Source organism: Macrobrachium nipponense, chromosome 31 (genome assembly GCF_015104395.2).
Source record: "Macrobrachium nipponense isolate FS-2020 chromosome 31, ASM1510439v2, whole genome shotgun sequence".
Classification (NCBI taxonomy): Eukaryota; Metazoa; Arthropoda; class Malacostraca; order Decapoda; family Palaemonidae; genus Macrobrachium; species Macrobrachium nipponense.
In genome coordinates this window covers 42,696,843-42,710,628 of record NC_061093.1, presented here as the reverse complement: position 1 = coordinate 42,710,628, position 13,786 = coordinate 42,696,843, and the positions used below count along the sequence as shown (strand labels likewise).

General features: G+C 38.0%; 2 protein-coding genes across 10 annotated transcripts in view; both read right to left on the bottom strand.

Moving 5' to 3' along the window:
- LOC135206919 (sialate:O-sulfotransferase 1-like) overlaps positions 1-5,431 on the bottom strand; it is a 60,232-nt gene extending 54,801 nt beyond the window's left edge. The window contains exons 1-3 of one of the 6 annotated variants that reach the window (XM_064238414.1): positions 5,381-5,431; positions 3,470-4,106; positions 343-470 (exon numbers count right to left, since the gene is read on the bottom strand). In XM_064238414.1, the coding sequence (XP_064094484.1) occupies positions 343-470; positions 3,470-3,630 (289 nt within the window). In that variant the 5' untranslated portion in view covers positions 3,631-4,106; positions 5,381-5,431. Of the gene's footprint in view, positions 1-342; positions 471-3,469; positions 4,107-5,177 lie in introns of all 6 variants that reach the window. The other 5 variants (XM_064238413.1, XM_064238412.1, XM_064238415.1 and 2 more) reach the window with 5 other exon arrangements.
- Positions 5,432-8,022: 2,591 nt separating this feature from the next.
- The window catches only part of LOC135206917 (laminin subunit alpha-like), an 82,416-nt gene continuing 76,652 nt past the window's right edge, over positions 8,023-13,786 (bottom strand). For all 4 annotated transcript variants that reach the window (XM_064238408.1, XM_064238409.1, XM_064238410.1 and 1 more), the window contains 5 exons: positions 13,455-13,621; positions 12,410-12,592; positions 11,366-11,585; positions 9,716-9,943; positions 8,023-8,812 (listed from right to left, as the gene is read on the bottom strand). In XM_064238408.1, coding sequence (XP_064094478.1) covers positions 8,547-8,812; positions 9,716-9,943; positions 11,366-11,585; positions 12,410-12,592; positions 13,455-13,621 — 1,064 coding nt within the window. In that variant the 3' untranslated portion in view covers positions 8,023-8,546. The remainder of the gene's footprint in view (positions 8,813-9,715; positions 9,944-11,365; positions 11,586-12,409; positions 12,593-13,454; positions 13,622-13,786) is intronic.

Genomic DNA, 13,786 nt, shown 5'->3' with positions numbered 1-13,786 from the left:
GAGGGGCTATCCAAATTTTTTTACGGTTGCTACCAAATACAAAATTGCTAGAGTTTTACTGTGAAGCAAAACTAACTGTAAGGTCATTTTTAGCTACTAAAACGCCTTTTCATTGACTTTTCCAGCTCTGTTAAATATGAGATATAAACCCAAAAATAAGTATTATGTGACTGGCGACTTATCTAATATATATATTACTATATATTCACGCTCCCGGATCAAACCAAATCCAATCACTAACAACAATATCCAGGGCTCTGTAACCCGTAATCATGGGTTACTTTGAGATTCGAGCGGCACCCGGTATATAGGCCTAATCCTGTTAGCAACATGGCCACTGACCTGTGTTGTTTCCGTGGTAGTCCCAGGCGGTTTCCTTCTTGACAGTACGACTCTTCGGGGTATCTTCGCCTTCCGTGACCTGAGCTAAGTAGATGCCAGGGTTGTCCAGGCTAAAATAATAAGAAAACCTGAAATTATTAGGTTCACATTGAGTTTCAAGTTACTTCTGATCTCGGAAGTGTTTTTTTATATGTACAATATGCATATAGGTTTATTCAAAGTATACATATAAATGTGTATTATGCACCTAAATTAAGTACATTCACTATAAATACAAGTGGGTATGTGCATTACTGTCTGCATATATAAAAATACATTAATCTATCTATCTATATTTAAGTATATATACACGACTATATATCTATATATAATTAGTCAAATTCACAAACACCTGATTATTCAGTCCAGATTTACTAAGCAAAAGGTTGTTTTTAGTCGTAAAAGGTAGTACAATAATCAAAAGGCTAAAAGGTTGACAAAAAGATACAGGGTGACACAGGACAGCTTTGATACGAGGTATGAATTAAAAAGAATTATAATTTTTCTGTAAGGTTTGCTACGTAATACTGGCAGTATCGTATCCTTGATATATGTATGCATATATATATATATATATATATATATATATATATATATATATATATATATATATATATATATATATATATATAGTGTGTGTGTGTTTAGTATCTGCCACGTGACATGTGCTCAGCGAACCTACAAGAACTCTGAAGACGAAAACTCTTGAACTTCGTGTATACATAACGATAGAGGGGGTTGAAACAATACTTTAACATGACTATACTCGTTTTTTTTTTTTTTTCTTTTAATCTGTCCACCCGCCTGTGGTGTTTGCGTATGGTAACACTGCGTCCCGGGCTTTCGATTATTACATTCAGCTTACATTCAACAATAATAATAATATCATATTTCGAATATTAACGGTGTAATTCGTATACAGTAAATTATTAAAACACTTTTCAGTTGCAAATGTACGCCCAGATATCCTTTTATTTACCTGAAACTTACACATAGCGTAACTATCTAAAGCCTGGGACGCAGTGTTACCATACGCAAACACCACAGCCGGGTGGACAGATGAAAAAAACAGTATAGTACCATTTTTTCCCTCCGTTAAATTGCTAATTTGGTGGGCAAATATTTTGGTTTATTTTTTTAACTTTAATTTTCTTCCATAACTCTTTCTAAATATGAACATTCTATTCCACGGAAACTTAATCTTCAAGTGAATTGCTTATACATGTTTCATTAAGTGATCGAGACTACTTATACTCTGTTTTTTTTCACCTGTGGTGTTTTGGCATGGTAACACTGCGTCCCGGGCTTTAATTAATTACGCTATGTGTAAGTTCCAGGTAATTAAAAGGATATCTGGGTGTACATTTGCAACTGAAAAGTGTTTTAATAAATTACTGTGCTAATTACACCGTTAATATATCAAATAGGATATTATCATCATTGTTGAATGTAACTATCTAAAGCCCGGGACGCAGTGTTACCATACAAAAACACCACAGGCGGATGGACAGATGGAAAAAAAATAGAGTATAGTTTCTATTTCCTGTTGGCTCATGTATACATATTTAACGGAACACGCAGATGCATAATTGCATACATACATACATACATGTGCGTGCGTGTGTTATGTGCGTGAGTGTGTCTGCCTCTCCGTGTGCGCGCGTGCACCCACGCATGCATGCATAAAATTTTAATTGACATTTTGCTATGAGTCAGTGTTGCTTGTGATCAAAAGTGATCCTGTCCCATTTGGGAACCGACCTTTAATTCATATTAAAAAATGAAGCCACTTATTTTTACGTATTATATTTATCAATATTGGAGCTACCTAACGATGTTACATTTAATGGAATGCCAAATTTGCATAACCTGAAATCACTATCAAATTATAACTATAGTAGATTCACATCAACCGTGCATCTGATGTCTAGGCCAGTCCCTTACAACGGTCCTGATTGGCTGTTGATAAGCCAATCACTGGCCTGAAAACTCTCAGTCTCTCTAGAGCGTTCACATAGGCAGGATGTATGTTCCACCTCTCCTGTGGGATACGTCTTTCAAAAGTATCCCTCAGGAGAGTTGGAACATAAATCCTGCCTATGTGAACTCTCGAGAGAGACTGGGAGTTTTTCCCAGCCCCCCTGGGTGGGCTGGCTTTAATCAAAAAACAAAAGCCCCAAAAATCAGGAGAGTCGTAAGGGACAGGCCTAGACATTAGATGCACAGGTGATGTTAATCTACTATTGTACCATATGGTGTTCTCCACATGGGAAGTTGCCAATTAGTCTCCCCTTCAACTTTTGTAATCTTCAATACATTTAACATTTTGAAACCTTTTTTAATCTTTTATTAGTCGAAGTCATATGTCACTGATGCTTCGGTCGAAGAAAAAGTTCTCATTGGAAACATTAAAGTTCCCGTTCTTTCTCGCACTGAATTCATTAGAACAGAAAACTTAGACATTGTTTTCACTGATTAAACCGACTATACGCATATCATATATTTCCCCACATTGCTAGATCTGAAGTGTTACTGGCTGACGAAAGAGGTTTCATGCCTTACAACTTCCCTACCTACCATGCGGATACTTAAAACAGTTCAAAGGGTCAAATAAAAAATGGTTTGTAGACCATACTATACAAATTGAGATGTGACCATTAAAATAAAGAGTAGTAGGAACATACAAATAACCTATGTACAAAACTTTAGCGAACTGATGGAATGTTCATCAAATTTATAAATAACTCATTCATGTTTATTCAGAACCACCATGAAAAATATGAACATAAAGTGGTGGTAAATATATTTGCACAAATAAATCAACTCGACAACGTTGTACACAACACGCATTGACACAGGCTTATATTTCTCCATGTCACTGAAAACTAATGGACATTCGCATCAGGTGCTACTGCCTTAAGCTTTAAATTTTTTTATTTTCATTATGTAAATACATAGAAAACTGTACCATATTTATCTACCCAGGATGAAAATGTGCTACCACGAACATTTTCATTCTCTATATACTACATAGAAAACTGTACCATGTTTATCTACCCAGGATGAAAATGTGCTACCACGAACTCACCTTTGCAATATGAACTGACTATAGGACATGTCAGACTGCTGGTAGAAGCCCCCAGAGAGCTTCGTATGAAACTCCGGCGTGCAGAGCAGAACGATCACCATCATGATGCCGGTCATGACCATGACGGTGAGCATGTACAGGGTCTTCAGGAACAGATTCATCTTGGTTCGACGTTTGGGTCTTCGATTTTCTCCTTACGTGCAACTTCAGACTCCTAAAGGTCACCATAAGGACCTTCTCGAGGGATTGCATTGAATACCCCGAGGATTTCGCTTAGGGCATTCTCGATGGGTTGCGTGAAGACCCTTGAAGGAAGAAGGGTGTCCTTCAAGCATTTTAGTTGGGTTGAATCGAGATCCCTGGAGGCTGTCTTTCAGTCTTTCTGGCTGAGATGCGTTGAAGGATCCTAAGGGCTGCCCTTAGGGCTCTATTGCTGGACGTCATTGAAATTTCCTGCAGGTTATTCTTATGCCAATGCAGCAGAGTTGTGCTGGGGCTCTCTGAAGGTCATCCTTTAGGGCACCAGGGCTCGGTTCCGTGATGATTGTATTATTTATAGTCTCTTGGGCATTCTGGTCTAGTCCAAATCTCAGCGGCAGCTATGATGTTGCGATGACGATCTTGCGTATTCCATGTCCTTTCATAAGTAAAAATAAAACGTTTGTGTTTTGTCGAGTACATTACTGATGAATGAAATAAAATCCATAACATCTCTAAAACTACCTTACCAGTTCCTGATATGTAAACCAATTTCTTACTAAAGCCTATGATTCCGGAGGCTCAATATATATATATATATATGATTATTGTGCCATCGTACTTTGACAGCATTGTCAATTCAACTATACTCTGTTTTTTTCCATCTGTCCATCCGCCTGTGGTGTTTGCGCACGGTAACACTGCTTCCTGGGCTTTAAATAATATCCTATCTCGAATATTAACGGTGTAATTTGCTTACAGTAAATTATTAAAACTCTTTTCAGTTGCAAATGTACACCCAGATATCCTTTTATTTACCTAAAACTTACACATAGCGTAACTATTTAAAGCCCGGGACGCAGTGTTACCATGCCAAAACACCACAGGCGGATGGACAGATGGAAAAAAACAAGAGTATAGCCCTATACTATTTCGTCTATAACCACTCTCTAGACATTTTTTTTAATTAGCAAACCTCTCAACTCTATAAGGGCACACACCAATTATTTGATAATCATTCAGAAGCTCTCTCTTTCTCCCAAATGATGTCCCCATTATTACACCTGTTCACTTGACCAAAAAACATAAGACGGCGCAGCAACAACAAAACAGAATTTTTAAACAATTTTAAACTTACAATTATGACTAAGCCGTTTGTGTGAAAAATTAAAACTAATAATCAACAAAACAAATGTGGATTACCACATTATGGCAATAAATCCTAATCAGATTTACGTAATACCTTTATATGAATGATTAACCCCGTTATGTTATCCTACATACATAATGTTATGTTATCCTACATACATAATGTAGAACATACATATACACACATGATTACATATAGCCTACACACATGATTAACATACGCCCGTCTACTCATTTCACAAAATCGTCGACACCATTAATACAGAACGATAGTTATCACACCACAACTACTTCAGAAAATTATAAACGTTACGGAGGTTTAAAGCACTAGCAGTACTAACGTAAGTCAAGTGTAGCCTACCAACACATTGTCCGCAGAAGTGCTTATTTTCGACAAATATCACAATGTCCAACACTAATCTCATCTGGGCAATATGAAACCAAGCGTAGTTATCTGTTCAACGAGCAAGCAGTCATGAATTGCTCTTACGTAGCTCACGTCCAATTCATTCACTGCTCGACGAGGAAATCGAGCTCACTGATGCAACCTTTCACCTCGACTACCTGAAAACGACTGAGCGTGTCCGACCGTCCGACGTATTCGGCTGGTCGTCGGCAGCACCAAGTGAAGAAGAGTCCTTTGGCCCCGTTCAGTGCGCATGGGTAGAAGTCATTTCCCATGCATCGTCTGGGGGTTTCCTTCATCTTCTTGGAAAAGAAGTTTCCATTCCTCATGGTCAACTTCCGCTTTGAGGATTTTTTTTTAATCCTCCTAAAAGGCTTGCATTAGTGTTCATACTTATGATGAAAGGACACTCGCTAGCATCAGTTAATGGCGCGTTTGAAACAAAGATTTCCAAACGTATCCAATTAGATTCATTTTATCTCAGTACCAAAATGTTTAGTTTTTCGCCATCTGTTTATTGAAGTTAGAGAAATCATCCCCATTCATTCCAAGAACGACTGTGGTTAAATGTTCTGTGTATGATCAAGAACAGAGATGTTTGGGATGTATAGTTTTTAATAAAACTGGCACTTTAAAGCTTCCATTGTTAGTTACTTTGCTATCTTCTTGGGTCTCTTCGTTTTAGGCCAGAACTTTTTATCTGATTTGCGTAAAAAATTATTGTCTTTTATTATTGCCATTTTACTGTGATCAGATATCCACACAGATATGCATACATACTATATTAATATATATAATATATATATATATTATATTATATATATATATATATATATATATATATGGGGGAATCACTAGGGCGAAAAGGAATCGTAGCGAAACATGATAAATGAAATATTTTTCGTGGACTCTCATATGGATAGCAATTCACAATTTCCCCATTTATGTAATTTATTTTCATAGTGCTCATGTTTTCTCGACTCACCTCTGAAATGGTGGAATATGTCTACAAAACCACATTTTATATTTTATATACTTGCACTCAGACACACACACATACATATATATATGTGTATATATATATATATATATATATATATATATATATATATATATATATATATATATGGTTCTCAACCAGTCCTTTTCTAAAAACATTTACAGATTCACATATATTTTTGTGATATGCTGAGAGAGAGAGAGAGAGAGAGAGAGAGAGAGAGAGAGAGAGAGAGAGAGAGAGAATACGAGCCTATTTGGATAAACATGAATTCATGTAAATATACTATTATTGCGAATTCAAGCTGAGGAACTTTGTCGTTGTGTACGCATTTGTGCTGAAGTAACATCGTTGTCTATTATTCCGTTTTAACTGAGGCATCTCCCATCACAACTCTTAGCTAGCCGGTTTTTTATTTTATTTTTTTATAACTTCATTCTTTCTGGTACTCCGGCTTCTCTCGTCAGTGCGGCATTTGAGGAGTAATTTTTTAAAAAAAATATCTGTTCCTCGTAATTGGCCGTATTCCTTTATTCGAAGGACACGAAGAAAGATAGGTATTGCAGCGTCATAAACAAAGTAAATAAATAAATAAAAAGCTATAGTACTAGACCCGGCAGCATGTGTGAATCCTAACTATAATTCGGTCCCTGCAGAGCCGGTCGATGGCACTGCAGAGGCATTCCTTCCTTCCAGCTCCCTTCCCTCGGCCCCACCCTCCTTCTCGCTCCTCCCCCTACACACACTCTCTCTCTCTCTCTCTGCGCATTTTCCCCTCTACCCGTCCGTCCTGGTACCCCCAACCCCCCGTCTCCTCTCCTGCGGAGCGCGCACTTTACACTTCGTGTAAAATACGGAGTTTCTTTCTCGCTCTTATGTAAACATGCGTAAGCGTATTTGATGTGTATGTATTAGGTAATGTGTGTTTTTCATACCTAAGCTATGAAGCCATATATATTTGTTTATATATATGTTTACTCATCGGTTCCGTTTAGTTTACTGATCTTGTGTAATGATTAGAAGTATGCATGTGGTTACGTTCATACACTCTCCATTCTCTTTCATTGGCTTACGTTCAGTTCCTTTCCAATAGAAAACGCTTACGGTCAGGCCGTTCCACGTTTTCCGGTTTATTTGCCACTTTTCTTCTGCGCTATTGAGCGACTCGGTCAGGAATTTCCTCTGATGAAGCGATCATTTTCTTCTTTTATCATGCTTAAGAAAACTGATTTCATGGGGAAGCATTTTCATGTCTGTTGGAAATAACTGAACATATTTATGTTCAGAATTTGAATTCAGTGGCCTTTGTATGTTGATCTCTTATCTTTATTCATTTTATTTATTCATATAATTTTTTTTCTTAATATAAAACCGATATTTCTTATGATCTCTCCCCACAGCCTTTATTAGTCTATTGCTCAACTTTAGGAGATAACTTTGTTAAAAATTGGGTTTAGAAGGCTGCGTAAGATTAATAGAACAGTTAACTTACCATGTATGCAGAAAAAGATCAGAAACATGTAAACAGTTCACACAACTCAGAGATAATGAGAAGTAAAGTTCCGTAAAACGAAAAACAAGAAAAGACGAGACTTGTCCTTACTGAGAAAACGACTTGACACCAGAGCGAACACAGCGAGTTTTCAGTTGAGTAAGGGAGGGATGTGCGCGCGACTTCTTTCTTTGAGATTTATCCAAAATCCGTCAACAACGAAAGGAGAGTTTATACTTAAAAATATACAGTATATATTAAAAATATACATTGTAGAACGTAACACATGGTGGAGCTGAAACAACATAAAAATTTTGAATTTATTCAGTAAAAAACAAACTTCTCACCACCAAAGTGCAATATAATTTGTCTATAACATAATGCCAAATAACCAAACTTGTATCGCTAATTATACTGTGAGTTAATGCCAAAAGATAAACCAAAAGAAAAAACACGCAATTATTTATTGATGAAAGCAGACAACCATTACTGATTTTTCAGATATAGATGCACATTCTATGATCTTCTGAACAACTTTTTCAAATGTTACGAAACTTCCTAAGAACATTTTTAAATTCACTCTGCGTCGATTTCCAGGAAGAATCATTCGTGGCTTCATAGTGTGAATGCTGTCCTCTTAAGATTCAAATTTATACAAGCTGGAAACCACACAAAGAACTTGTATATTGATATTTCTTCCTACAGTACTCAATTCCATGAAAGGTGTTTTATTTCGAATTTTGAGTTAAAAAAAATATATATATTGCTAACTGAATAGGAAAAGATCGTAACATATATGCATCCACGTTGCAGAGGAAAGATGGAAAGCCTATTATATTGTTGGGCAAGATCCAGCATCCACATTTCCGACGAATGTAGCGAACGCCAAGTCAGCCGGGGCGTTCTTGATTGTGAGGTTTCGGACACATCCGACGAACTTCTCGTCCGTGGCTTCGCCACGTCTCGCTGATATGCGAGGCTGCGAACCCAGGAATAATGGATGTTTGGTGTCGGTAGATGTCGCCCCTATCTTGCCCTTGACGGGATTTGTGGAGATTCCATCTACGACAAGCATGGCAATATTCTTGGTCTTGATAACTGTAAATAGAAGGTGACGAGTATAAAGGACAAGTCAGAGAGAGGTATGTTTACTATAGTAGATTCACTTCAAGCGTGCATCTGATGTCTAGTCCAGTCAGTTACGACGCTCCTGATTGGCTGTTGATAAGCCAATCACAGGGCTGGGAACTCTCAGTCTCTCGAAAGTTCTCACATCAAGCGTTCATCAGATGTATAGGCCAGTCACTTACGACGCTCTTGATTGGCTGTTGATAAGTCAATCACAGGGCTGGGAACTCTCAGTCTCTCGAGAGTTCACATAAGCATAATGTATGTTCCACCTCTACTGAGGGATACGCCTTTTAAAAGAGTCCCTCAGAAGTGGAACGTACATCCTGACTACGTGAACTCTATCGAAAGACTGTTTTTTTTTCAGCCTTGTGATTGGCTTATCAACAGCCAATCAGGAGCGTCGTAAGGGTCTGGCCTAGACATCAGGTGCACGCGTGATGTGTCACTATAGAACATAAACAGGCTTTTGTTTAAGTTCTGTGGTTTCCAGATGCTAAACTTAAATGCGGAATGACAGTTATGAGAATGCTGAGGTGGATTATGGGAATATCGATGCTTGAGATTGGAAAATGATGAAATGAGGAGAGCAGGTTGAGTAAAGAACACAGAGGTGATCAAAGAGGAGGAAGAAATAGAGAGAAGAGGTTTGGTGGAGGATGATGCCTTCGATAGAAGGTAGTGGAGGAGAAGGCGCATCGCCAACCGACCCCTTAATGTAGGGATAACGGTGGGAAAAAAGAAGAAGAAGAAGAAGACAGTCATCAGGAAACACTTCTAAAAAAAAATTCTACCTAAAGGAAATGCCTATTTAAAAAAAAAAAAAAAATTGAAACAGAACTTTTTAGAAAACTACATCACCGTACAGTATACCTTGAATTGTGTGCCACTCTCCATCACAGATCATCCATGGAGATGGCAGTGTGTATCTCGCCGTGATGACGCCTTTGCCATTGTCCACACTGAACTCGATGGCGCCATCTTTCAGCTGGAGCAAGACGAAATCTCGCCGACCATGCACGGACATGATCACTCCGCTGTTCTTTCTCGGCTTGACGTCGAGAGACATTTCGAAAACGCGGCCGACACTGAAGCGTTTATCTGGAAGGACGACAGGAAGGTTTCTGTTTTGCTGGCACAAAGATCTTCTATATTTTGAATCCAGAAATCTGAATATGGTTGTAAATGATATCAAAAGGTTACTTATTAATAATATCAATAATTACAGGAGAGATTTATATTTAATACATGACGATAGAATAAAGAATTACGGTTCCTTTTTAGAAAAATTAGTCTTTTGAAAGATCAGAACATTATCTTAATTATATCAATTATATTTTTTTCTGAAAAAATGAATAGTTTATAAAAGTTTCTAATTGTCAATAATTTTCACTTTGTTTATGTACAATTTTCATTATGTAAATGTACTCCTATGTATCTCAAAATTTTAAGTCTTCAATAATAATAATAAAAAAAAATTATATAGGACATTAAAGCTAAAGTAAAACAGAGAGGAAAACTGCAGTTCTTCTCATTTGCAATTGTGAGTGTTGCCTATGGATAAGCCGTATGCAAAAGCTTACTGAAAATGAGTGTTTTCTTAGGGGGAGATTAAATTATGTGAGATGGTTTCTGCTAATTTTGTATGGGGAAAAATGGAAGAAAATTGTTACAAACAAATTCTTGTGTTCAACATTTTAATTGTTGAAATAATGCAAATATTGTATTTTTTTTATTTTTAAAAGTTAAAAAAAAGTTCTATACACTCGAATGTTCAATTAACGTTTGTCAGTTTTATTTTTATCGAGATACTAAAAGAGTGAGCTAAAAGTTGCCCAGTTTCTGTCAGAAGATGAACCTAAAGAGCAATTCTTGTAAAATTGTTAATTAGTAGACTATTCAATGTTTCACTGTTATAGAAAATAGGCTAGTACCCTGAAACAGATGAATAGCCTTTGTTGATTTTAATGGGAGTGGTATAACTCAATTGAAAAGCCATGCTGATAGATCACATGCACAACTAACAGTTGAAGCGCCTCAGGGGCGTGATCGGTATGGTCTTGGCCTGCCACCTCGGTGGCAGCGAGTTCGATTCTCGGGCATTCCATCGAGTTGTGAGAGATGTGCATTTCTGGTGATGGAAGTTAACTCTCGACGTGGTTCGGAAGTCACGTAAAGCCGTTGGTCCCGCTGGTGAATAACCACTGGTTCCATGCAACATAAAAACACCATACAAACAAACAATTAGCAGTTGTTTTGTTAGTTTGTTTGTTTGTATGGTGTTTTTACGTTGCATGGAACCAGTGGTTATTCAGCAACTGGACCAACGGCTTTACGTTACTTCCGAACCGCGTCGAGAGTGAACTTCTCTCACCAGAAATACACATCTCTCACTCCTCAATGGAATGGCCGAGAATCGAACCCGCGACCACCGAGGTGGAACGCCAACACCATACCAACCACGCCACTGAGGCGCTTCAACTAGCAGTTGTATTGATTGGAAGGAAAGGATTAGATACTTACTTAGAATGACGTGTGAACGAAGCCCTTCTCCGAAGAAGACACCTGTTTCCACCTTGTCGGAACAACGATTCAGACTGTGGGCTTCGTGTTTCCCGCCAAGACGGTTATTGTTCATTCGAATGTTTCTCAGGCATCCGTTAAATGACAACTCTGTGTTCTCTGTATTCTGGCGAACGAGCTCAGTGACCTCTTGATTAACTCCACCGTAGTAGTATGGCGACTGTGATGAAAAAATGTAGTACTGCTGTTAGCAATCAATAGTATTATAAAATTTTACAGTAAATGGTGTTTCATATGTACAGACTGCCTTCATTTCTTCAGGGTGACCCCAGAAGACGTTGTCTGGAGAGGTGAAGGATCTTGCCACCCATCAACGTTTAAACAGACCCTTTATTCAAATTCAAACTTTACTCTCCAACTGAAGCGTCTTATACCTGACAGAGGTAAGGGAGAAAAGACCTTGACTCAAGTCGGCGGCTTGGATCTATATAAAGACTTTTTGTGTTATTTTCATTAATGCGGTATACAATTATTGGCTTATCAGAGTCGAATATTCTAATTCAGGAACTTCATGAAAGTAAAGGGAAGTTATCCAGATAAATACGAATAGTATATTGTCCCTAATTGTACCTAAGTCTGCCATGTTATTAATTTATCCGAGAGGGAGGAATGTTCTGAGTTTGGTTCCCAAAGTTTTCAAAGCTAGCTGAGCAATGGTCTGTATCACAGGCTAACACTGAATCCAAAGATGCAACGATCACAAACTCTTTCTGTCCCACGGGTAGGATAGGAATAAGATTCGGATACTGGTCTGGAAATGTAACTAATTAGTTAAATTGTAGATGTTGGTGGAATGTCCCTAAGGTTAGGAAACGGTTACCTAACTTTCTTGGCCACCAGCAATCAATCACTTGTGGATGACGTCACTGAGGCAAAAAAAAGAGAAGGTTTTGAAAATGTGTAATATTTATAGCTTTTGATTATCCACTGCCCATCCCAGAGGATGTTTGTAAAATGTTACCTTGAGCCAGAGGGAATTCCTACCTCCAAATCAATAAACTTGGATTCGCCTTTGCTGGTGCCATTTGAGACGAGGTAGCCATCAACATAGAGCACGCCGTAGTCTCCACGCCTCTCGACAACTACGGTATGCCACTGGCCGTCGTTGACAGGCTGTATGCCTCTCATCAGTGCAGCACCAGTGCCAGGGTTGAAGCTGAACACAAGCTAGAAAATGAAGTATATCTTAGTTTAACCCGACCACTGAGCTGATCAACAGCTCTCCTACGGCTGGCCCGAAGGATTAGATATTTTTACGTGGCTAGCAACCAACTGGTTACTTAGCAACGGGACCTACAGCTTATTGTGGGATACGAGCCACATTATATCGAGAAATGAATTTCTAATCACCAGAAATAAATTATTCTCGAAAAATGAATTTCTAATCACCAGAAATAAATTACTCTGATTCCACGTTGGCAGGGCGGGGAATCGTACTCGTGACTACCAAATCGGCAGGCGAGCACGTAACTCACTCGTCCCACGAGGAACTAACACAAGCTAGAGAAAACAAAACGGAATTGTATAACAATTCCACTAAAATTATTCTCAATTAGCAATTTATCTGATTTGTGAAACTTCTTTGTAGCAAAGTATATGACATTAGTTGTCCAAGGAACAGCTTTTGAACTAACCAGTCAGACTTGCTTCACAGTTTTCCTTTACTATACTCGGTTTTTTTTCCATCTGTCCACCAGCCTGTGGTGGTCGCGCATGGTAACACTGCGTCCCGGGCTTTAGATAGTTACATTCAGCTGACATTCAACAATTATAATAGTATCCTATTTCGAATATTAACGGTGTAATTCGCATACAGTAAATTATTAAAACACTTTTCAGTTGCAAATGTACACTCAGATATCCTTTTATTTACCTAAAACTTACACATAGCGTAACTATCTAAAGCTCGGGACGCAGTGTTACCATACGCAAACACCACAGGCGGGTGGACAGATGAAAAAAAAAAAAACAGAGTATAGTGAACGTCAATAAAATTGAAAACTGAGGATCAAATGCAGATGAATCTTACCTTGCCGTCCTTGAGGTAGAAAGTGACATAATCTCGATGTGTACTGCTGGAACCATAGAAGATGATACCCTCATCAGCTGTCGTCTTCATATCAAACGAAAATTTGAAATCTGCTCGAGCGTTGTCAGGCAGAGTAGCAAACTCAATACGGCTGAACCTTTTGCTCCCTACAAAATTGCACAATTAATTTTTTCTAGGTAGTAAATGTGTCTTACAGATTGTATTTCATAAAATAATTTTTTTTAGTTATGCACCATTTCATTTAACTCATGTCACTGGCGAATTTTTGGCCACAATCTTTTTTTTAAATTTAAATCCTCATTATGTAATGG